General features: G+C 40.1%; 1 protein-coding gene across 5 annotated transcripts in view; it reads left to right on the plus strand.

Annotated features, from left to right (window-relative positions):
- The window catches only part of SRFBP1 (serum response factor binding protein 1), a 129,472-nt gene that overhangs the window by 33,627 nt on the left and 71,777 nt on the right, over positions 1-24,068 (plus strand). For 3 of the 5 annotated variants that reach the window (XM_084629691.1, XM_084629690.1, XM_084629692.1), the window contains 2 exons: positions 4,928-5,016; positions 7,402-7,474. In XM_084629691.1, the coding sequence (XP_084485817.1) occupies positions 4,928-5,016; positions 7,402-7,474 (162 nt within the window). The remainder of the gene's footprint in view (positions 1-4,927; positions 5,017-7,401; positions 7,475-24,068) is intronic. The other 2 variants (XM_084629693.1, XM_084629694.1) reach the window with 1 other exon arrangement.

Genomic DNA, 24,068 nt, shown 5'->3' on the forward strand with positions numbered 1-24,068 from the left:
CCAGCAGCAGCTGTTGCAACAGGGCACTACTCAACAGCTGCAGACAACCCAACAGCACCAGCTGCTATGCAAGATGGTGAGCCAGCAGAAAGACTTACAACTAAACCTGCTAAACAGCTACTGTTGGAGCTGTGGCTGGCCTGGGCAGCCAGGGTCTGATGATTGTGGCCGTGAGCCCAGGGCCAGTGCTTCCATCAGTGCCTTTTGTGATGCCAGTAAACCAGGTGCCAGCTCATGCCAAGTCTGTAGGCATCAACTGATCACTGACAAACTCATAACTGGAAATCAAGCCATCTCACCTGTATGTTATTCAAAATAGGTATTAGTCTTTTATCAGAATGTATTTAGTGTTTAGACTCTAATGCATACAACAATTTACAAGCATTTCATAATCTCACTTGTAATGCCTGTATCCATGCTAAGAAAATATGTAAATTTTGTTTATAGCTTTGAAAATGTTTGCTCTAAACTTGTGAACCTAGGCAGGTGAATCATCTCCTCCACCCGTTCAGGAGGCCTGTCAAAATTAAACGGGCAATTAAGGAACATGGGGTTGTCAAGGTTCCTCCCCCACTCTGAACACTAGGGTACAGATGTGGGGACCTGCATGAAAACCTCCTAAGCTTACTTTCACCAGCTTAGGTTAAAACTTCCCCAAGGTACAAATTAATTTTATCCTTTGTCCTTGGAATATCCACTGCCACCACCAAACTCTAACTGGGTTTACTGGGAAACGTAGTTTGGACACGTCTTTCCCCCCAAAATCCTCCCAACCCTTGCACCCCACTTCCTGGGAAAGGTTTGGTAAAAATCCTCACCAATTTGCATAGGTGACCACAGACCCAAACCCTTGGATCTGAGAACAATGAAAAAGTATTCAGTTTTCTTACAAGAAGACTTTTAATAGAAATAGAAGTACATAGAAGTAAAGGAATCCCCCCTGTAAAATCAGGATGGTAGATACCTTACAGGGTAATTAGATTCAAAACATAGAGAATCCCTCTAGGCAAAACCTTAAATTACAAAAAGGACACACAGACAGAAATAGTCATTCTATTCAGCACAATTCTTTTCTCAGCCATTTAAAGAAATCATAATCTAACACATACCTAGCTAGATTACTTACTAAAAGTTCTAAGACTCCATTCCTAGTCTATCCCTGGCAAAAGCAGCATATAGACAGACCCAGACCCTCTGATTCTCTCCCTCCTCCCAGCTTTTGAAAGTATCTTGTCTCCTCATTGGTCATTTTGGTCAGGTGCCAGCGTGGTTACCTTTAGCTTCTTAACCCTTTACAGGTGAGAGGAGCTTTCCCCTGGCCAGGAGGGATTTTAAAGGGGTTTACCCTTCCCTTTATATTTATGACAGGGTCATTCACCAATCTTTGTAGTCCAATCACACCTTGGAAATGCTACATGCTAGGGAGTTCGTCTCATGGGCTGGAAGGCTTAAATGTAAAGATAAAATGGGCAAAAGTAAATTTTTCATCTCTTTGCTGTTTGAACTCTCACAGGGCTAGAGATACTAAACTAAGGCAGAGATTCCCAGGGGTTAGCCCTGGGTCCACCCTGAAAGTCCTTTTCAATTGAAAGATTACTATGTCTGTCATCTTTAGGAACCATGGATGGTAACTTATTTGCATGTGTATGCTTTCTTGCTTTAACCTGTAAATAACTCTCTAATTTCTTTTTCCTAGTTAATAAACCTTTAGTTAGTTTATTAAGGATTGGTTTGAAGCATTGTCTTTGAGAACTGAGGTATAAACTGTTTCTCTGGGACTGGAAATAACCTGAATATTTTGTGATCTTTAGTCCAACTTGGGTGGCAAGATAGACAGGAGAGCCTAAGGGGACTGTGTTACTGGGTTGATATCTAATTATAGAGCATAGCACCAGTTTGGAGTGTCTGCCCTGTTTTTGACAGTCTGCCCTGAGGTAGGCACTCAATCATGAGGCACTCCTGACAGCGTGACCCCTATGAAAACTGACTAAGATGGCCTGCCTATGACCCTGAAGCTTTCTTGATCACTTTTGAATGAGTGGCATTGGTCTCCCAAGGGCCTCAAGATCATAGGGGCCTGATACAGGCTACCTGACTGACCTGGCTCATGCAGCCTACTGAGGGCTTGACCTTGTGTGGCTATATCGGATTACACACTGGGTGAGGCTGTCATCCTGGACTTGATCTCAGTGAAGAGAGAGATACTGCTGCCATTTCTGGATGGAAATGTATCTGGCCTAGCCACTGGTGGTGGTCCAAAATTTGAAAGACCATTGCTGGTAGTGATTATGGCTGGAGGAGTGGACTGGTGCTCAAGTAGCCAAATTAGTGCTGGTTGTGCAGTTTGTGAGTACTCACCAGTGCGGCCCAAGTGAGTACTAAGGCACTATCCAAGGTGCCTGAGGCAGTACAACTGCTGAGAAACTGAAGAGATGAGGGCAGGGGACAACCTGGGGCTGAGAAGCCAAGCCAACCCAACCTGATACGAAGCTCAGGCAGAAGAGAACACACTCTGTTCGTCAGGGACAAGTGCCCTAATCTTTAGCATCTCGTCAGTTAGAATGACTGACTTTGGACGAGTCACAGCAACAGGCTAGTAAGGGCCTGGACAAAACCTAAAGTGTGTGGTTGGCTCCTGACACTGCTTCTCTGAGGGAATAGTGTGGACTTAGATGCCAAGCCACTAACAGACAAGGTTGATAACAGATGAGAGAATGGGCTCAGACCAAAACATGTTGGCCTGTTCTCATGTGGGCAACCAGAACACACCCAAAGAGAGTGCCCCTTTATGGAATGTGAGTATCCCAAGGTTTGAACAGTGGAAAGCTGAGTGTGGAAGACCAGACCTGCCAAAATAATTGATCCCTGTGTGGATCAATGGGACAGAAGTGCAAGGTCGGTTGGACTCTGTTTATAGCCAGATCCTGGTGCAGACTCCTGTGCCTGGGGCAGAAGGAACCCCAGGGGAGACCATCTTTCTATAGTGCATTCACATTGATTTGAAGGCCTACCTCTGCAGATGACTATGGCTATCTGTGGGATGACACATGGCTCTACCCTCGCTGTTGTCCTATCCTCGGATTAGCAGTACCTGTGGGAAATGTATCCATGAGCTAAGAAAATTGAATACAGTGGCTGCTGAACCCAATTCTAGCACCTGGGGAAGATCCTGGAATGGTGGATCTAGCTGAGTTAGGAGAATTAGTCATTAGAATTTAGGGAAGTTTAAGATTCACAGGTCATTCATCCAGGTTGCAGACAGGAGTGGTAGTGGTTGCCAGATTTAGGGAGCCTTGGCTCATGACACAGATTTTGTCTGTGAGCAAAAAGAAGACCCTATGCTGAGCAGGGCCTACAACTAAATTACTGCTGTGCATGACAAGGTGGTAGAACTCCAACACTTGTGGATGTTGCCCCATTTAATACTCTGAGGAGAAAAACTGTATCACGTTGAACGTGGTAAACGCATGGGGGAGGTAGGGTACCTTGTTTGTACCACTGGATACTTCTGCAGCTAGTACATTATATCACTTGTACTGGGCAGGAGAAGACTTGCATAGACTTCTGAGAAGTTAATTCAGTCTCAGTTTGATGCATGCCTAATGCCATGAGCTGTTAGAACACTTAGGGTTTGCCCCAGATATATCAGTATTTTAGATTTTATATGTAGATATGCATAGGGAATGTTCAAGTATTTAAAATTGTCAGTAGTTTAAAAATAAAAACTCCGGGTACAATAAAGAGAAAGTCCTCTATGGAATTTTAAGAAGGGCATGGCAACTTGGCATACAGTACAAATTCTCTGTCTAGGAGTAAATTTTAGGATTTTGCTAGAACTTTACCACAAATAAAAAATCAGACACTGTTTTTGTTCTGATTTCTTTTTCTCTCCACTTTGTGGGTTTAGCATTTAACACTGTTACTATTGATGATGGTAAATCACTTCAAAAAAGAGAGTTCTAGAAATGTATTTGGAAAATCTATTGCTAAATAGTTTTAAATTTCTTTACAGTATTAACGTACACAAATGGCCAGGTCATCAGTCATCAATGAGATGCTATTATCATCCTACATCTCAAAGTTCTTGTATCTTTATGAAAACACTAACTTGCAATAAGTTTGGCCCTGGAGAAATTTCATGGCAAAAGATCCTAGATAACTTGCTGGACTTACCATCTGTTTATCTATGCTACATTTTTCAAATGTGTTTTTTGTGAGGTGGGTTGGGGAGAAATAATACTAAAGTAGGATTAAATATATATTGATGTAAGTCTGTAAATTTACAACTTGCAAGTATAAATTCGTGGGGTGGAAATGAAACTAAATTTAATGACAGTCGGTATGTAACAATGTGGTTTCATTTGTTTGTCTATTTGTTTGTTCTTGTAGAATTTAGAATGGCCTTTGACAGAGAGTCTATTATTGAAGAATGAATAAATGTTAGTTTTAGGGGCTTTTTAAAGAACATTTAAATTGTCAGTTAAATGTAGTTTTGTTCCATATTGTACTTTAACAGAAAAGTACAGGTGCATTTTCAATGAAGGTGGGAATACAAAATGAATGAGCAAAAAATAAATGTAAGCTGTTCAAAACTCTAGGCCAGCCTGGTTCTAAGAATATTATTAAAATATGGCTGGTTAAGAATGCCTTGGCTTTTTCATGTCTTCTTCCTGTTCAGACCTCAGACACATTTTTAGACTGTTGGTTTGTTTTCCTCCTCTGATGTTTATGGAAGCAGTTTGAGTTTAACAGGAATCTGAATTCATTTGAACTACGATTTTTTGTTAAGCAGAGGCATGAACTGTGTTCAGATATTTTTCTGTTTGTTGAATCAGTTTAAAAAAAACAAAGGCATAATAGATACATTGATTAGTTTCTGTACACGAGGATAAATAGCTATCTAACATATTGTCCTCCTTTCAAATAGGTTGTGAAGATGAGAAAAGAGGTGAAGAAGGCCAGAGTTCTTACCATTCGCAGACTCACCAGACACATTGCAAAACTTAGGTTAAAAAAGTTAGTTTTAATATTTAATCCTTTTTTAAAAAAAATTTTAATGCTGCATTTATTTTAAATGACATGTAAATATTGACTAGAATGTGGGGGAAATGAGTATCTACAAAACATTATTTAACACTACACATTTGAGGTGGATAGTAGGGCAGTATATTAATTGAATAGTTAATACTTTTAAAGAACACAATATATTTTTAGAACAGGATTGGTCTTGCACTGTACTTCTATGAATGTGCATTATTAAGTGTCTAAGATGTAGTAAATCTTATTTATAGATTTGTGTCAACATTTAACTTACCTTAATATAGTCTAAGGCAGTGGTTCCCAAACTTTAACAACCCATGAACCCCTTTCACTAAACTGTCAAGTCTCATGAACCCCCTTCCTAAAAATGAATATTTCCAGGGATTTTCTCCCTTTCTTCGACATAAATTATAAAAGCAGTGTTCTTGGGAATATAACATTTGTTTTTATGACATGCTTATTACACACTATTATTTATCATTACAGTATTTTTATTACATTATGAAAATGGCAACACTCTTCCAAGATCTCACTTTTGTAGCTTGTATCACTTTTGATTAAGCCTATTATAAGACAAGGCTCCTATCAGAGGTGCAAGTAGAAAAAAGGAGTGTGGGGGCGAAGGCCCTGTGCACCCTGGGGCCTGGCGGGACACCACCGGAAAAGTGGGGGGGTCTGGGGGGGGCTGCCGGGGGGAAAAAAAGGGGAGGGACCTATGGGGGGGTGCACCACGGTGGGGGCGGCACATGACCCTCGTCGCCCTCATGTACTATGTTTCATCAAGGAGTATCAGATGTGAAACAGGATGAAGGTATTTAAGAAGCCAACTCGGAGTTCCTCCTACACAAGCATTCAGATCTTGAGCAGTCCGGGCAAATAATGCACATCACAACAAAGCTTAAACTTATTCTTCATACGAATTTAAAAACAACACGAGCAGCCTATTTTAAAAACCACAAAAAAATCCACCTCCCTTTCTATTTCGTATAAGGAGTCTTGAAGTTTAAATATCCTCAGTGTGATAGATATGCTTGCTTTGGTCTGCTTAGCTCTTGGAAGTCCCCAAGGCTCTGGGCTGCTGGCCCCGTTCTGCCTGGGGTCCCTATGGACAGCTCTGTCCGCCATTAGGGAATTTTTTTCCGAGAGCCCCCTGTAACATTTGGTGAACCCCCCAGGGTTTCATGAATTCCAGTTTGGGAACCACTGGTCTTAAGTAATATGAACCTAAAGACAATTTCCCAAAGCAGACTTGAAGTAAAATTTTCAGAAGTGCTTAAGTGACTTTGGACCTTCGGTCCCATTTTCAAAACTGGTTTAAACACTTGACCGTAGTAATTTTGAAAATGGGATTTAGACTAAATCACTTAAGCATTTTGGAAAAGTTTACCCTTGATGTGTTAGAACATCACTGTATTACAGAAAGCTTCAGTAGCTTCCTTAGTGCAAAGTTCTGCAAGTTTCAGTGCAAGGAGCTCTCTTCAATATGCTTTGAACAAATAAACACTGTTTTTGGAATTTTTAATTGTGTTTCTAATCCGTGTTAATGTAATTAATCTTTCACATGGGGCAAAGTGATTTGTGACACTGTTAGTACTGAGACCAATGGAAGAAGACAAATCTACTGTTGTTGTGTTTAAAATGTGAAGAATACAGTTGTTTAGACATTTCACCCACTGCAGCAAATTTTGTAAGATTTTGGCAGTATTGTGGCCTCCATTACGTATTTAAATTTAGTAATTAACATTTTATTGTAAATTTTACTCAGAAAAGTATCTCTTGTCATCTAAATTTTCAGGATTCTATCTTCAGCTAACTCACTTTTTTTTTTTGGTAGATATTCTTTAATCCCGATCTCTTAAGGTTTAATTATTATATCCTACCTAGGGTCATTCAAAATTTAATCATAATGTACTTATACAAATTTTACAAGTAAACTTTCTCAGGCTTGATTCATCTCGTATCTAGTTTGAGCAACCTTGGCTTAGACTGGCGCTAAACGATTTACAGCATTCTCTAGACACTACGTTTAGTTCAACAGCTCCCAGAGAAGATGCAGCAGATTCTTCTGATTTCAGAAAAGTCCTTGCCAAAATGTTGCTATCAAATATATTACTACTTGCCCTCACGTTTTTAGAATTACCATTATATCTCTTCTGCATGCTAATTTCATTTGTAAAAGCTGGGGACGCATTGATGTTTCTATGTGTCTACTTCGCTGTTCTGATAATTTACATTTAACATAAAATAGATGTGAACAGTAAAATTGTTTATATTGACTTTTGTGATTTATTTTGCTGCAAATAGTAATTTCCGTGTTGCCAATCAGTGTGTTACCCAGTTAAACAGAGTCTTTATCAACAGGGGTTCGGAAGATGTGGTACTAAAGAACCAAAGGCGAGCAGAGAGATTACTAAAAGAAATTCATGCCATGAAGGTAATGTCTTCATATTCATATATACACACATATATTTAATATTTAGTGTCACTTATTTTAGTAACAAAACCCTGGGCCTGTTTTCTTGCAATGTGGTATGAAGAGACTTACCTGAAATCATGCATAGGTCTGTTTTGACTGTAAATGTAATAAGGTGGAACACTAAGAATATTTGCATATTCCATGTTTGTTGCTATATCTGTCAAGGTGTGAAACTAATTTTGACTGAGACTTGCCAAACTAAACTTGGATCTGTTCAGAAATGCTCTGTGCCTGAAGCTTTCACTGTAACAGTTACAAATATAGGAATTTAAATATTTGTGCTGTTCAGGGGATGTAGATCGGTTGAAATTGAAGTTGCAGTGGACTGACGAGCCATTGAATCAGATACATTTTTCCCTGTTTAGACAGGGTGTTTGTTAGAGAAATGAATGACTCGAAAGTTATGCTAACACTGTGACATGTAATTAAATGTCTGATTGTCTATTTTTTATAACAGAACTTTGAAATCACATTTGACTAATAATTATCCTAATGACAGGTTCAATTTTCATGGAGGTTTTTTAAATTCTGAATATTGAATTTGAGTAAAATTCCAGCGTTCAAGTTTGAGTTTAAGGATACAATATGTTCCGAGAGCTGTTTTCTCAGTTAGATTGGTGAATTCCCATCACTTTACCTGTTGTTTTTCCTTCTGATATCTCTGGAGACTCTAGGTTTGAGTCATATACAAAGGCATGCAAATTGGAAAGTCTTTATTGATGATGTAACAGTAAGTAAGATGTTCTTGGGCAGATCTGTAAACTAGCTGGGTATGTTCTCTCCTCCAGCGCGTTTCTCTTACAACTGATTCAAAACCAGATAGTCTCAACAGATGAACAAGAAATAGACAGAAAAGCCTCTCCCATGTGGGTAACGATAAAACATACAGTACTGCATTTAAACATGGAAAGCAATTAAAGAATGTCAGATAATTGATTCAGAGACATTCCATGTGTAACCTTTCTGCTAGTTGGGTTGGCAGCAACAAGGGCCGGGCCCTTATGTTAGGGGATTCTCTCTAGTGTCTGTCTTTTTGGCTCAAGCCCCCACTCAGTAATCTGGGAACCTATAACCACTCTGGTAACCTTTGCCAAGCTAATCTGTACCCAGTCACAAGCACAGAAGTTTAGACAAATTAACTTTATTGCCGGGAGGGGAGAAAAAGGAAAGAGCAGGTTGAATCGAGACAAGTATTTACAGTTTAACTCCCACCACCATTTACCTCAGAGTACATAAGTCACAGTCCCAAACAATTGGACCTTGAATGGCTGATGCTCTCCCTCTGCTGTTCAGTGTGCTGCTCTCCTGCTGGAAGCTGTGGCCTGTGGGTGAATCCAACTGTCACTTTGCTCTGCCTGCTTGGTGCTATGGCTGGGCCCAGTTGTTGCTGCTCAGCCTAGAACTGTTGCTGACTTCTCCTTGCCACTGGCTAGATAATGAGTTTCTGGTGAGCAATTACAGCTCTTAGTTCAGCTCTTTCAAATACAACAGGATCAGTGCCCTCAAGAACCCATCAGAGTTCTTGCCACCCTAAGAGATATTCCCAGCAGCTATCTAGGAATGTGTAGTCTCTCTCCCCCTTGCGCTCTAGCTCTGTCCAGGGCTTCTTACTCCACCTTGGCAAACATCGGTTTTCATCAGGTTGACACCATATCCAGTTATTGTTCAGGCTTTGTCCAGGTGGGTTCCTAACAGGGAAGTCTCAAAAATATGGGCCCCAAGTCAAAACTTAGTCAAATTGTACCCCAATGTCCCCAAACTACCGGCCGTTAGTATGCCTCTCTGTCGACTCCCCTTGCTCTTCAACAGATGACTGAAGAAGAGGTTAATGTAAGCTCAGAAGCTTGTCTCTCACCAACAGAAGTTGGCCCAATAAAAGATATTTCACCCATCTTATGTCTCTAATATCCTGGAACCGACCTGGCTACAACCACACTACATCAGAAAGCTCCCTTCTCTCATAGGCATCAAGCCACAGGGCTTGCACATGCTTGTGACTTCCCCCTACTTCACATTCTTTACCTGTTGGCTTATTCATTGATTTTTTTTTTCTTTCTTGTCCAACAACCATAGCATGAGACATAAATACAGCAGAAAAATTCTTATTGTAGGCCGTATGATAGCTCTACTCTTTGGAACTCTAGCATTTCAGTGACTCTATAACAAAAAGAGCGGAAAGCAAACTGGATATTTTCTCTTGATCCAGGCTTTCAGTTAACCGTAGGGGAAAAGTAGGTTAGCAGCAACAGTTAGTGTTCTGGAAAAAAATGTTAGCTCTTCCAAAGCAACATCCTATGAGATTGGATTAATTTATCAAGGGTGGATAACATTTCTATAAACATATGGAATTAAAGGAGGTTTTTAGTGATTCAGTAGCTGGAGGATTGATACAAATTTAACTTCATATGTTCAGCAATTCTAAATGCTAGTTGACTGGGCCATTTGTGAAGGATAGAATCTGAAGTTGGAAACCTGGAATTTAACGTAAGACCAAGGAGTCTGAACATTGTTTTGGAGCACAGGCACCAGAATATACAAAACTTTCCAGGAGACTGCCCGCTTGATGGGGCAGAAGTGACCCAGGATGTTACACTTACAGAAGGAAAACAAAAGGACAGTTGAGTGGTTCACCAGGACTGAATGGTAGAAATCATGCATATCCCTAATGATTTGTTACACAAATTAAAAATCTAATATAGTGTATAAGCCTGTACCCAGTTTTTCCTGAAGTAGGTTTATTAAATTCCCATCAGTTGGTTCCGCAATACCACCTGCCACTTCTGAAATAATAAACATAGGAGAGCAATAACTGTAGCTAGTTTTGTAGTTATGCCATGTGAGCATTACTGGTTATCTTATTATAGACACTTTGTACCCTAATTATAAGAGATTTGAAGTTTGGCATTTCAATATAAGAACAAGCAATATTTGCGAAAAGTTTAGGTTTAGGATCTGGTTTGATCAAGTAATTAATAATAGCTGATGCTTTTTAGATAAGCACAAATACCAAGTCATAGACTATGCAGTTTAATATTTGTACAACGTGTCATTTTAAAAGATTGTATTGTATTAAAAAAGTGTAAAGCAACCGTATGTAACTCTCAGCTTGGAAGGATTAGATTTTTATCAGTAAATGTCAGTTAAGTCAATTTCACTTGTGCACTCCGAAAGTAACTAAAAAAAAATATTTCTATTGATAAAAGAAATTTACAGATAGGCAATGTAAGAAAAATGTTGCGTGAGAACTTAATGGTTTGCTGTAAGACTATTTATTATGTATATTTTGATGTGATGACAATTTGTTTTAATGGTTAAAAAGCTAAAGCTTCATGAATCAGTGTCTGCTATCATTAAATAATTGTCTCTGCTTCCCCCTTCCTCCTCCTCCACCTAATTTCCCACAACTATGAAGATTTAAGTGGATGAAAATAGAAAAAAATACTTAAGAATAAACATTTATATGAATTCTGATAAGTCTACATGTGATGCCTAGGCTATTTAGTGGCAAATGATCTATCTAGATAGTAGTATAGGTATGTATATTAGTAAAGATTGCAATGTTACCATACTGAACCACTTCTGAGAATTTTAGACTCAAGTAAATTTATGTACCATAACAAATATGGTACTTTATCAAAAATATTCCCTTCATACATATAATGCCAGTATGGCAAAATAAGCAACTTATTGTCAAATTCTACTCACCGTTTGTGTTAAAATAGACTATGAAAGCAAAGCACTTTTCTCAAACGAGATGGGAAACTTGCCCATCCTCACTCACTGCACATCCGTTTCTCAGATGCTCTTTCACTCTGTCCAGTACTCCATGTTTTAGCAGATGTTACAAGAATCTTAGTGTCCCAGTGCATTCCTTTTCATAGTAAAAAATATCTTTCTTTGTAACACCAGTTCACAGAGCAATTTCAAAGTTGGGTTTTCCTTTCATTCAGTCCTAAGACCAAGCAGCTTTGACAAGACAAGCCTATTCAGCTGGACTTGTTCTTCTACAACTGGGAATCTTTATTTTACTTTTGGATTTGGAGTCTTGGTAGAACATGTCAGAGTTGGAATGGAGAAGTATGGCAGTCACAGTGCAAGTGCTTCATTAGTGACTATATAAAATTTGTGTCCAGTTTCCAAATCCAAAAATCATGTAGGAAGCTTCATTTTAGTTTTTATTTGATTGGGTTATTTTTTGGGGGGTGGGGGGTTAGGTTGTTCTCTAAAGATTGGAACTTTTTGACCCAATTTTAGATGTCTATACTTGGGAAAAGTCTCAAACCACAGCTTTAGTCTCTGAAGTTCTCTTAGCATCAATAATTCAAAAAGAGCCTATGGAGAAATGTGTGCTTTCAGAACTTGTAGAAAGGAGTTGACGTATCAGCTTTCTATCCCAAGGGAGACACTCTGATACGTGGTTTCAGTTGTAACTCTTAATTAGTGCTTTCTTAGATCTGCCATTTTGGACTGATGTTTCCTACCTATATGCTGTCTGTTAGGGCTCTTTTTTTGCTGTCCCTGAATCTTGTGGTGGTTCAACATTAATTTCTAAAAATTATGTAATCATTTACACAACACTTTAGAAATCTAAACAATCAATACAAATAAGATAAGATACAGGACATTAGTTTAGGAAAGTGGATGTGACTATTACTGAATTATTAACTGTATTTTATTTTTGCTCGGCTTAGTGGGAGATCCCGTGCCTACCTGCTGTACAGCCCAAGTATGTTTCTGTTGTTGCCCTGAAACATGTGACCTGTAGCACACTGTTGCCTTTTGTTCTCTGAGTAGGATTAGAGCTTTTTTTTTTGTTTTGTTTTTTTGTGTCCTTCTCTCTCCCCCCCTCCCCCCCCCAAAAAAGTATAGTTTAGTAGGTAGGAGCAATTAGGGTTTGTGCTATGTGGAAAATTTCTGTGCAAGCAGACCTCTTCCTACTCTTACACGCCCACAATGGGTTGTGCGTTTTTGACAGTTTAATATGGAGTGGGAACAGCTAAAAGAAAGGAAGAGTGGAGAGATTATTTAAGATGGAATCCCTTTGGAAATTGAGGAACTAATTCCCCTTCACCCTAATGATGTCTTTTAAAGATCAAGAGTGGTAAATGGGTCAACAGGCCTTCTGTGTTAATAGTTTTTGGGAAAGGTGGTGTTTGTGAGGGGATACACCAAATCACTCTTGCTCCACTAACGTCATCCAAAAAAGTGGGAAAAGAGGAAAGGGGAGGCATTCATGTAATATGAATAGTTATTAACAGTAATATTCAAGGACAGTGGTAGTGGTTTTAGGCTTATTTACTTACACAATCGTGCTCCACCTTAGTCTCTCTTACTACATCAGCTTTTATCCGGCTTTTTTCCCCAGCTGACGTTAATTGAACAGACTCAAGAAGTTGCCCTATGAATTTGCTATGGCATCTGTCTTGTTTTAGGCCAAAATAATACTGCATATTAGCTGCTCTTGGCATTGGATTTTGAGTTGGAAAAAGTTCAATTGTTCCACGTTCATCTCCCTTCCATGTTTTGGGGAAGGAAATGTAAAATAAAAATTGTACTTCTCACTGGAGAAGTGGAGAGTAGAAAAACAGGTCTGCTTTTCTTGAACATGCTTCTTAACGGACTGGGTGTTTTCCATAAATCAAAGAAGCACAGATAATCAGATTGGCTTTCAAAATTACAAATATATTTGACTGTTTCAGGCATAACTATTTTATCTGCTAAAAACAAATGGGAATATCGTAAGAGGAAAAAAGTTGGTTTTAAACACAAACACCTCTACATATCCTTTCCATCCAAGAAGAATCTTTAGCATATTGCAAAGAAACACCACAAATTATTGTGTTCTTGCTTCCACTTTTAATATGGTACTGTTTTTTAGTAGGACTCAGATATGCAAGACAGACTGGATATGTTTTGCTCTCCCTTAACATCACCCTCAAATGGTGGAGTGGAAAGAGAACCCAACTTATTAAAATCTCAGGAAGATCCTGGCTATGTGTACTGTAAAATCATATCTTGAAAATTCATATTTTGTTAACTTTCAAGCCAAAAACAACCCCAGTTTGGAGGCCTGATTTGACTTTTCACTGAAATCATATATTTATTGTGGGCATTCTGAATGAACAAGTAGTACATAAACTCTTCCAGATTCCTGGGAGCTTACGGTCTGGCCACATGTCATTCTCAAGAAAACTACCCAGATTTTGAATAAAATCTTCCTGAGCTTTGACCTCTGACGTTGATAGAGCATTTTTAATATTAAATGCAAAAGTATGGATTGATATAATATGAATATTGGTCCCTAAAGATAAGTCTTAAAAATGTAATGTTCTACAACAAAGTAAACTCAGTCATTTTTCACTTATTTTCTGTTATCTCTGTAATAAATTGAGACAGAGAGCATCCACCAATTCAGAGACCAGGCCTCTTGGTTGGTTTGCCCACAATCAGCAACAAAGACAGCACAAATGAATGCTTCAAGTAGGTGTGCTCAGCCTTCCCTCTGAGCACTGTTTTTTCTTTGCTTTTTTGTTTTTTCACAAAAAACTTCAGTTTTTTTCACACTTTTTTGTTTCTCTCTCATTCGCTTTGTCTTCAAAAACCATCTTCACAGCCTTCTCCACTTGGCCTGTTCAGATATACAGCTGCAGGACTCAGGCTAGGGTGACCAGACAGCAAATGTGAAAAATTGGGACATGGGTGGGGGGTAATAGGAACCTATATAAGAAAAAGACCCAAAATCAGGACTGTCCCTATAAAATCAGGTCATTTGGTCACCTTAACTCGGGCTGTCAGTCCCTGTCAGTGTGCCTTCACAGCTGAAGAGTCAGAATGTTTAACTCTGTATGACTGCTGCTCTCACTTTGTCATCAGGCCTGGGGAATACAGCAAGGCTAAGGATGAGCAACTTAAAGAAGATAAAGACAAGGAAGGCAAATTTAGAGGGGAAAAACACAATAGTGGGCAGATGAATTAGCTGGGTTAGAGCCTAGGAAAGAAAATGTTATCTCTAGAACCTATTTAATCCATACACTTTTTTTCTTCTGTACCTTTTTCAGTAGATGGCTACTATAACAATACTTAGCACGTACAGTGTAGATGTGGCTAGACAAAGTTATTAAGGTTCCTACAGATTTAAAGAAAATGCAGCTTTCTCAGGAATCTCAAGAAAGGAAACATCAGTAAAAGGTAAAGTCCTTTTAGGTTTCTGTTTAAAATTAGCAGAGGCAGCCTTTTTGTTCTTTCAGAACTAATAGGTGATTTTTTTTCTGTTACAACAAGCGGAGGACCAGAGCCAGACCACCTTTCTCCATCAACAAGGCTAACATTTAAAAAAAATCAAACCTGGGCAAACTCTCACTGGATTGGTGGGCTTCAGAAGGGATCAAAGGTGATAGTCTACCACGTTAGTCCATTTCATAAGGTCATCATTTCAAGTACACTGTGTGAAGAAAAGAACTCAAGAGTCTTGGAGCAATTGCATTGTTGTTGCTCCTGCTCAGCATTTCCAGAGCAACACTCAAGCATCATCTTTACATAGGAAAAAGTCAAGGGGATTTGAGCCCCAGTCTGAGGGACTTCTCTCCTCAGCCAGTGTAATGAGTTTTGATTTTCTGCATGGAGACCCTCTATCTATTCATCTCTCTGGAAATTATCAACATTCAATTGGTTTAAAAAAATAGTAGGCCTTTTTGTACATTTCTGGGATATGCATCTCATTATTGACTAACATTTAAATAATTTCAGTCTAGCCACTGTTACATCCTGAATTTTTTTTCTCTTCCCTTTCTGCACAGCTACAGACTAGGGACCGAATGGCTAGGCAGCAGTTCTGCGGAAAAGGACCTAGGGGTGACAGTGGACGAGAAGCTGGATAGGAGTCAGCAGTGTGCCCTTGTTGCCAAGAAGGCCAATGGCATTTTGGGATGTATAAGTAGGGGCATAGCGAGCAGATCGAGGGACGTGATCGTTCCCCTCTATTCGACATTGGTGAGGCCTCATCTGGAGTACTGTGTCCAGTTTTGGGCCCCACACTTCAAGAAGGATGTGGATAAATTGGAGAGAGTCCAGCGAAGGGCAACAAAAATGATTAGGGGACTGGAACACATGAGTTATGAGGAGAGGCTGAGGGAGCTGGGATTGTTTAGCCTGCGGAAGAGAAGAATGAGGGGGGATTTGATAGCTGCTTTCAACTACCTGAAAGGGGGTTCCAAAGAGGATGGCTCTAGACTGTTCTCAATGGTAGCAGATGACAGAACGAGGAGTAATGGTCTCAAGTTGCAGTGGGGAAGGTTTAGATTGGATATTAGGAAAAACTTTTTCACTAAGAGGGTGGTGAAACACTGGAATGCATTACCTAGGGAGGTGGTAGAATCTCCTTCCTTAGAGGTTTTTAAGGTCAGGCTTGACAAAGCCCTGGCTGGGATGATTTAACTGGGAATTGGTCCTGCTTTGAGCAGGGGGTTGGACTAGATGACCTTCTGGGGTCCCTTCCAACCCTGATATTCTATGATTCTATTCTATGGTGGCATGTGTGTGACTGGAAGACATCTTAGTGCTTAATTACCTGGTGGGAGATCTGCTCATCAGCGCTGTCTATTCAACACAATAAGAGTTGTAAATGCTCAGCCCTCTTCAGGATCAGACCTTTTAACATAAAGAAAGCTTAAGTAACTAGGCCTGGAAAGTGAATTTTCCCAAATGTGTTTTCATGGTTTCTGTATGTGTATTATACATGTGTGTTAAAAATTTCCCTCCAGATGTACATTGTGTGCTCCATTTCTCTGCTTTGTATAACCAAACTAGTTTGGTGGAGGGATATTTTTGATTTTCATTTAATTTTAAGAAAGAGAATTAAGGTTGCATGCCAGCATGCAAAAGTCCTAATATGGCCATATTAGGCCTGAACTTTGCCCCTGTATGTGTTAGACAGCAGTTCTTCTTGAACCTTTTCTGTACCAGGACCTCTTCCCCTTCCCTTGCATCCACTCTTCTATCTAGCCAGGACCACCCAACCCCTCTCTCCTCCAATTGAACAACATGGGAATTGCGACACCTTGACACCAGATTTAGTGCTAATTTTATTTCTCAGTTAATACAATAGCCGACAATGAACTAATTTTACAGCCAGTATACTATGTTGAAGGATAATGTTATCCCATACCTGAAGAACAACAAATATTGTGCCATGTTACAGAGACTTAACTTTTTTTAAAAAAAAGTCATATATAAATAGTCATAGAGGCAAATAATGGTGAATATGTTGAAACCCAAGGATATTTTGCCACTTGTAGACAGAACTTTTTTATTTACAGCAAATTTGTTCGTAGGATCAGTTATATGACTGTGGTTTGGAATCGCATTTGTCATTGATGCTTATGTATCGTGGGTTTTTTGGGTAATGCAGGAGAATTAAAGGACAATTAATTGCATTCAATAACAGTGAAATGTGTTTAGAGTTGTTGCATTTCTGAAGCACAGGAATTAGGAATGTGTTTTATGTGGAAGATGACAGTGGTTAAAAATTCCAGCTACGTGGATGCAAGAACTGGGTTAATTGTTTGCAGGAGTTTTCGGAGCTATTGGAATAGAACAGTGTTTTTGGACTCTTCTGACTTCATTTTGCCAGAACTGAATAAAACATTTATTTTAACATTTCTCAAAAGAAGAAAAGAAAAAGGCTACCAAGGAGCATACTGTTCTTTTCTTTCTTAGAAGCTATTTACTTTATAGAAATAAAAAAAATTGACAAACTGGAAAGATAGGGATATTTTTAAAATAGTCCTTGCCTTGTTTGAAGGTATTTTCCAAATGTATTATGGTTTGACTTTGCAGTTTTTTATCCTATTTTTTAAAAAGTGTAATATTTAATCTAGCTTTCTTTACACAATATACTGTTGAAATGTCAAACTAATCAGAAAATAGCATCTTAATTTTTAAAAGTTTTTAACAGAAATTAGTATTTAGTGTCCAAGATTTAACATACCTACTAAAAAGTAAAAAATCACATTTACACATTGTGTGATTTGCGTTGTTAGATATTTGCTATCATTGAGTGACTCTGTCCCTTTTAAAAAAGGCACTCTTTTAAGCCTGATTTTGTTTTCTTATCCCAAATTTATCTAATCGAGAATCTCTGCAGTGGAATTATAGAAGAAGGGTAAAGCCCTCCCCTTGATCAATAAAGGGAAACGTGTGGGTTCCACTTGCTGGTATTGAGCAGCAAATTGGCCAGCTCTATTAGCAGAGCAAGAAGATGGCACACAATAGACATTTAGCACTTTCAGTTTTTTCAAAATATTGTTGGAAACCAATGAAGCAATATAATATCTTTATCTAGTATCCTTCATACACAGTGTAAGAATGCTTTAGGGACTCAATTTTAGGCTAAAAGGGAAGGTTTTAAGATGAGATTTAAAGAAAGGAAAAAACTTAGGGCATGTGTGCTCAGCAGACAAATTAAAGAATGCGTATATGAACAAAAGCAAAGTCAAGAGAGGTATGAGCTCTAATAATGCTCTGAAGGTTGTGAATGCCAGATTTGTCGGTAAAGTTGTTTTGAGGGGATAACATGAGGCTCCAGGATGATTTTAAGAGTATGGGCTTTGAGAAGAAAATTGAGATCTAAATTCTTGAAAGCCATAGTGCAGTCAATGACATGACGAAGGAATGGCCAGGAGGAAAGCTGCAGTCTTTGGAAATGTTTCATTATAGGAAGATACTATTTATGTAGAGGGTTATTCAAGGTAGGTAGGCAGAGAGAAAATGATGGGAATTAAAGATGGAGTTAGTGGTTTTCCACACAGAAGTGATGTCTAAGGCTGACGCTAACTGTGAGCTAGAGGTTCCAAGGGAAAGGGGGACAAAAATAAATAATATGAGGGAATATGGGAGATTTGTAGAATTTAAATCTCTTAAATTTGTAGAATTTAAGCACATTCTCTTCTTGCAATAGAGAGAATGATCAATACCAAAAATCACATAGATTCAGTGAAGTAAGAAGTGATCAGAAGCAAGGTTTAGGTCATTAACTCATCTAATAAAGGGAAATCTCAGAAGCATTACAAGTCTTGCTCATTGCATTGTTTTCTTGGATTTGTTTGGTGTTTTTGTTTTTCTTTATTGATTTTTCAAAAGATAGATTTCTTTTCTAAAAGACTAATAATATGAATTCTTGTAATAGTAGCTACTTTTTTGTTTGATCCGTTCAGTTTCTGTAGCCTAGGTTTCAGTCAACATCCCCTTGTAAATAATTGTATTATGCAAGAGCAGTGACTAATATTCCTTGTTGCTGTTTTGCTATAGTTTTCTTTTGTCTCACAGCATATGTTTCCAACAAAAATGTGCTATATATTTTGCTTCATATTAGGCATTGCAACATTCCATAAAGTTAGTATGAAAGAATATTTTCAAGGCTTTTGGAAAGAATGGTGTGAAGATTTAGAGGCAAAGCAGCATCCCCTCAGTCAGCAGAGGTTGGGCCTTGCCTCTATCTGGAACCATAAACACCAGAGAAGCAGGCAGCCAGTGTAAGTTCCCCACCTTCCTGGGGGCAGTGGGGATTGGACTTCTGGTTTCAGCCCTGGGGTGAGGGGTTTTGGGCTCTGTCCCTCGACTGCAGGGTTTCAGGCTCCAGTTGCAGGGCCATGGGCTCCAGCCCCAGTCCCCAGCCATCCAGCATTGGGTGCTGGGCCCGCACTCACCCGCACGTCCTCCCCCTGCGTCCTCTTGCCCTAAGCTTCAGTCATGTGGCTGCAGGGCTCTGGTCCCCAGGCTCCGGCTTCAGGTCACCACCACCCCATCTCTGCTGCCTTGCTCAGCCCCCCCAATACATCCCACCATCATCCCTGATCCCTGCTGCCCCCCTACCCACCTCCCCATCCAGGGCTTAATTTGTGTCCTAGCTTACCAGGGCTGAGAGAGTCTGTTGTGAAAAGTGATATTTGTTAATATCACTTTTTGCTGCCTCACAGCTAGCTAGCTAGCAAGTCTGCTGCTATGAAAACTGATATTAACAAATATCACTTTTCACAGAAGCAGACTTACTAACTAACAAGTCTTGAAAGCAACCAAAAAAGCAAAAGAAACAATAACAAAAAAGACAAGAACATGCAAAGCACATTATTTGTTTCTGTTCTCTTTGGGTCCAGTAAAGAATAGAGACAACTGTATGTTGTTTTTATTTTTGAGTCTGCAAAAAACCCTACATAGATAAATTACTATGATTTGGACATGTATATGTGCATATTTATTTGTTTTTCCGAAAGTTAAGTATTTTAGGAAAAATTGTCACACTGTGGCCGCCAAAAATTTTTTTGTGAGAACCCTGCATGTAGACAAGCCCTTAGGTACTCAAGGGCTGATACATAGGAGTAAGTGTACAAGGCAGTAGATTTATCTCCCAAAGAGCTGGTGGAAGAGCCCCCATTACCAGTATCCCGTAAAAGTAGGCTGGATGAAACAATTGAGATGTTGAAGGGAACAGTCCTATATTTGCAGTTTCACAGACGAGATAGCTTAATACATCTTTTCAGTATCAAATGTATAGGATTCTTTCTTTTTTTCCCCAGTTTAACCCATCTTCCCCTGAAACCATTTCTCTCTTCCCTCTCATGTAGAATTCTCCATTTATACACTTGCTATAAATACCCATAGACCCTCAGTTATGCAGTGTAACATCCTCCAAATGTCTAGGCAGTATAAGAAGAAAAGCTTGGTGTAAGTGCAAAAGTTCGTCTCTCTCACCAACAGAAGTTGGTCCAATAAGATATTACCTCACCCACCTTGTCTCTCTAATATCCTGGGACCAGTGTGCCTACAACAACATTGCATACACATTTCATGAGGTCTGATAGCCTCTTGTTAGCTGCCTAAAGTAATTATTAGAGCAGCCTGGACAACCTAGTTTCAAAGATAAAAATTTGGTTGCTGTTAGGGTGACCAGACAGCAAATGTGAAAAATTGGGACAGGGGGTGCGGGGGGGAGGTTATAAGAGCCTATATAAGAAAAAGACCCCAAAATCGGGACTGTTCCTATAAAATCGGGCAAACTTTTTGACCTGAGGGTCACATCGGGTTTCCGAAATTGTATGGAGAGCCGGTTAGGGGAGGCTGTGCCTCCCCAAATGGCCAGGTCTGGCCCGGCTTCCGCCCCCTATCTGATTCCCCCTGCTTCTTGCCCCCTGACACTCCCCTGTTCCCTGGGACTCCTGCGCCATCCAACCACCCCTTCTCCCTGACTGGCTCCAGGACCCTGCCCCCATTCAATGCCCCTGTTCCCTGCCCTCTAACCAACCTGACCCCTATCCATTCCTTGACCACCACCCCGATCTCCCCTGCCCTCTATCCAACCCTCCCCCCCCCGCTCCCTGCCCCCTTTACCACACTGCCTGGAGCACCGGTGCCTGGAGGCACTACAGCTGCGCTGCCCAGAGCACCAGGACAGGCAGACATGCCACCCGGCTGGAGCCAGCCACGCCACCGCACAGAACAGAGCACCATGTCAGGCTGCAGCTCTGCAGCTGCACTGCCTGGCAAGAGCTCGCAGCCCCGCCGCCCAGAGCATTGCGCTGGCAGCATGGTGAGCTGAGGCTGCCGGGGAGGGAGGACAGTGGGGGAGGGGCCAGGGGCTAGCCTCCTGGACCAGGAGCTCAGGGGCCAGGCAGGAGGTTCCCCACCTCTGTGCTAAAGAGAGAGCAAGTGTCCCTGTTCTCCTATCAAATCCATTTGTCTACCCTTTCCAGGAAGTTACTGTTGTAAAGAATGAAGGTCTGATCTTTGTTCCACTCCTCTCTACTCTCCCAACTGCCCAGTTAGTGTTCTAAAGACATTACTACAGTCCACACATGACTGGGCATGTCCAGGGATCTCAGTTTATTCTCTTTTCCCCCCCGTCAAGGTCTTTCTGAACAGAAAAAATCTGCAACCTTTTGTTGAAGTGATACAGCAGGATGCAGCAAGGAGACATATTCTTAGTCATGATTTTTTCAAGGTCCAGTCAATGTCAATAGCTTTAATTACTTTGAAGGGTGTTCTGTCATTTGGGTATTTTCCATAGAATTCAATAGTTGCTGAAGAATTCAGTTTCATATTTTCTTTTAATTTTGTGATTGTGTAGCTGAGTCTAGATCTTTCATGTGGAGTTGTTCAACCCCTATTCCAGGATACAAGGAGTTGCACTGGCAGAAGTATTTTGTTGCGTCGGGAAATGAGTTATTCGTACCACCTGAATATTTTTGTCATTTGTTACAGTGTGTTTATTTTTGTGTTGTTGGTAAATTTCTGTTTTAGTTCTTTCCTTTGTTTTTGTAATATTGAAAGCCAGAACATAATAGTGAAAATTGTTTTTAAACATAACAAAAGCAAGAAAGAAAACTGAACCTTACCAATAAATAGTAACAACTTAAGTGTTTTTTAAAGCTTCCAGACTTGACTTTACTACTCATCTCTGTAACTAGATAACTGGTGTCACACACATTCTATGCTACTCCTACCCCCTCCACTGTTCATGCTTCTATGTCACTTTTCTACATATCTGAAACTAACTGCTACTATGTGATCCTAACTGTATTACATTAGTACATAAGAATTTCTGAGCTATTGGGCACATGGGCCAAAGCTAACATTGCCATGATTGTAGAACTTGCAGTTAAAGAACTCTGTTTTCATATCATAGAATCATAGAATATCAGGGTTGGAAGGGACCCCAGAAGGTCATCTAGTCCAACCCCCTGCTCAAAGCAGGACCAATTTCCAGTTAAATCATCCCAGCCAGGGCTTTGTCAAGCCTGACCTTAAAAACCTCTAAGGAAGGAGATTCTACCACCTCCCTAGGTAACGCATTCCAGTGTTTCACCACCCTCTTAGTGAAAAAGTTTTTCCTAATATCCAATCTAAACCTCCCCCACTGCAACTTGAGACCATTACTCCTTGTTCTGTCATCTGCTACCATTGAGAACAGTCTAGAGCCATCCTCTTTGGAACCCCCTTTCAGGTAGTTGAAAGCAGCTATCAAATCCCCCCTCATTCTTCTCTTCTGCAGGCTAAACAATCCCAGCTCCCTCAGCCTCTCCTCATAAGTCATGTGTTCCAGTCCCCTAATCATTTTTGTTGCCCTTCGCTGGACTCTCTCCAATTTATCCACATCCTTCTTGAAGTGTGGGGCCCAAAACTGGACACAGTACTCCAGATGAGGCCTCACCAATGTCGAATAGAGGGGAACGATCACGTCCCTCGATCTGCTCGCTATGCCCCTACTTATACATCCCAAAATGCCATTGGCCTTCTTGGCAACAAGGGCACACTGCTGACTCCTATCCAGCTTCTCGTCCACTGTCACTCCTAGGTCCTTTTCCGCAGAACTGCTGCCTAGCCATTCGGTCCCTAGTCTGTAGCTGTGCATTGGGTTCTTCCGTCCTAAATGCAGGACCCTGCACTTATCCTTATTGAACCTCATCAGATTCCCTTTGGCCCAATCTTCCAATTGGTCTAGATCCTTCTGTATCCTATCCCTCCCCTCCAGCGTATCTACCACTCCTCCCAGTTTAGTATCATCCGCAAATTTGCTGAGAGTGCAATCCACACCATCCTCCAGATCATTTATGAAGATATTGAATAAAACCGGCCCCAGGACCGACCCTTGGGGCACTCCACTTGATACCGGCTGCCAACATATACCTCCCCATGTGCCCCCATTAAGAAGTCCTTCAGATTTCTTGGCTGATCAATGTGTGTGTAATTTTCCTTTAAGGCTAAAATGTCATATTTGAAAAACCATGAGTATGGTTGACCAAAGGTGGGAATGCTAATAAAACATGAAGCATAATCAGAGGAGGAGAAATACCCAATGTCTGCACCGATTTCCGTTTAAATAAAATATTATTGGAACCAGTTATTCAATTTACTCAATATTGGTTAAAGTTTTCTTGGAATGGGATCTGCATACCCTTTGGGTTGTCTAATTTTACTGCAGCTAGTGAAAGTACCTCTTTAACTTCCTGATTCTAATGTGCTAACCTAAAACAGTTTCTCCCCAACCCCCAGCTCCAGTGTCCAGAAATGACCAAAGAAATATTTAACTTCAGTCTTTCTTTTTATAAACATTGATGTCAGGGAGTCTTGATTACCACTTTGCCTGTGTAGTGTAATGGGTTGCATTACAGCTGCTCCTTTTGGGTTGGGAAAAAAAAAAAGTTCAAAAATGAGCTACTGTGCAATACATGGGCAAACATAACAGCATATCTTTTGGTTTATTTTGCACCAGCTCTCTTTATACAAACAACATCTTAGAAATGTATGTCTTATTTTCTTGTTTGTTTTTCAGTAATTGAGCTGGCTGTCATCACTATTGCAATGTAATATTTTTGCTGACTTTTTTTTGTAAGGATTCTCCCTGCCTTTCTCTTTCTGGAGTTATTCAGTTATATCAACTGTGCAAACAAAAAGTGTAGAGACTGTTAAATTTCCTAAAACAAAAAAAAAAACCATTGGCACTTATAAAACTATGATCTACGAGGGGAGGAGTTCATGGCCTGGAGTGAACAATAGTGCATTT

This window comes from Lepidochelys olivacea (genome assembly GCF_965140295.1).
Source record: "Lepidochelys olivacea isolate rLepOli2 genome assembly, chromosome: 5".
In the NCBI taxonomy this organism is placed as follows: domain Eukaryota; kingdom Metazoa; phylum Chordata; order Testudines; family Cheloniidae; genus Lepidochelys; species Lepidochelys olivacea.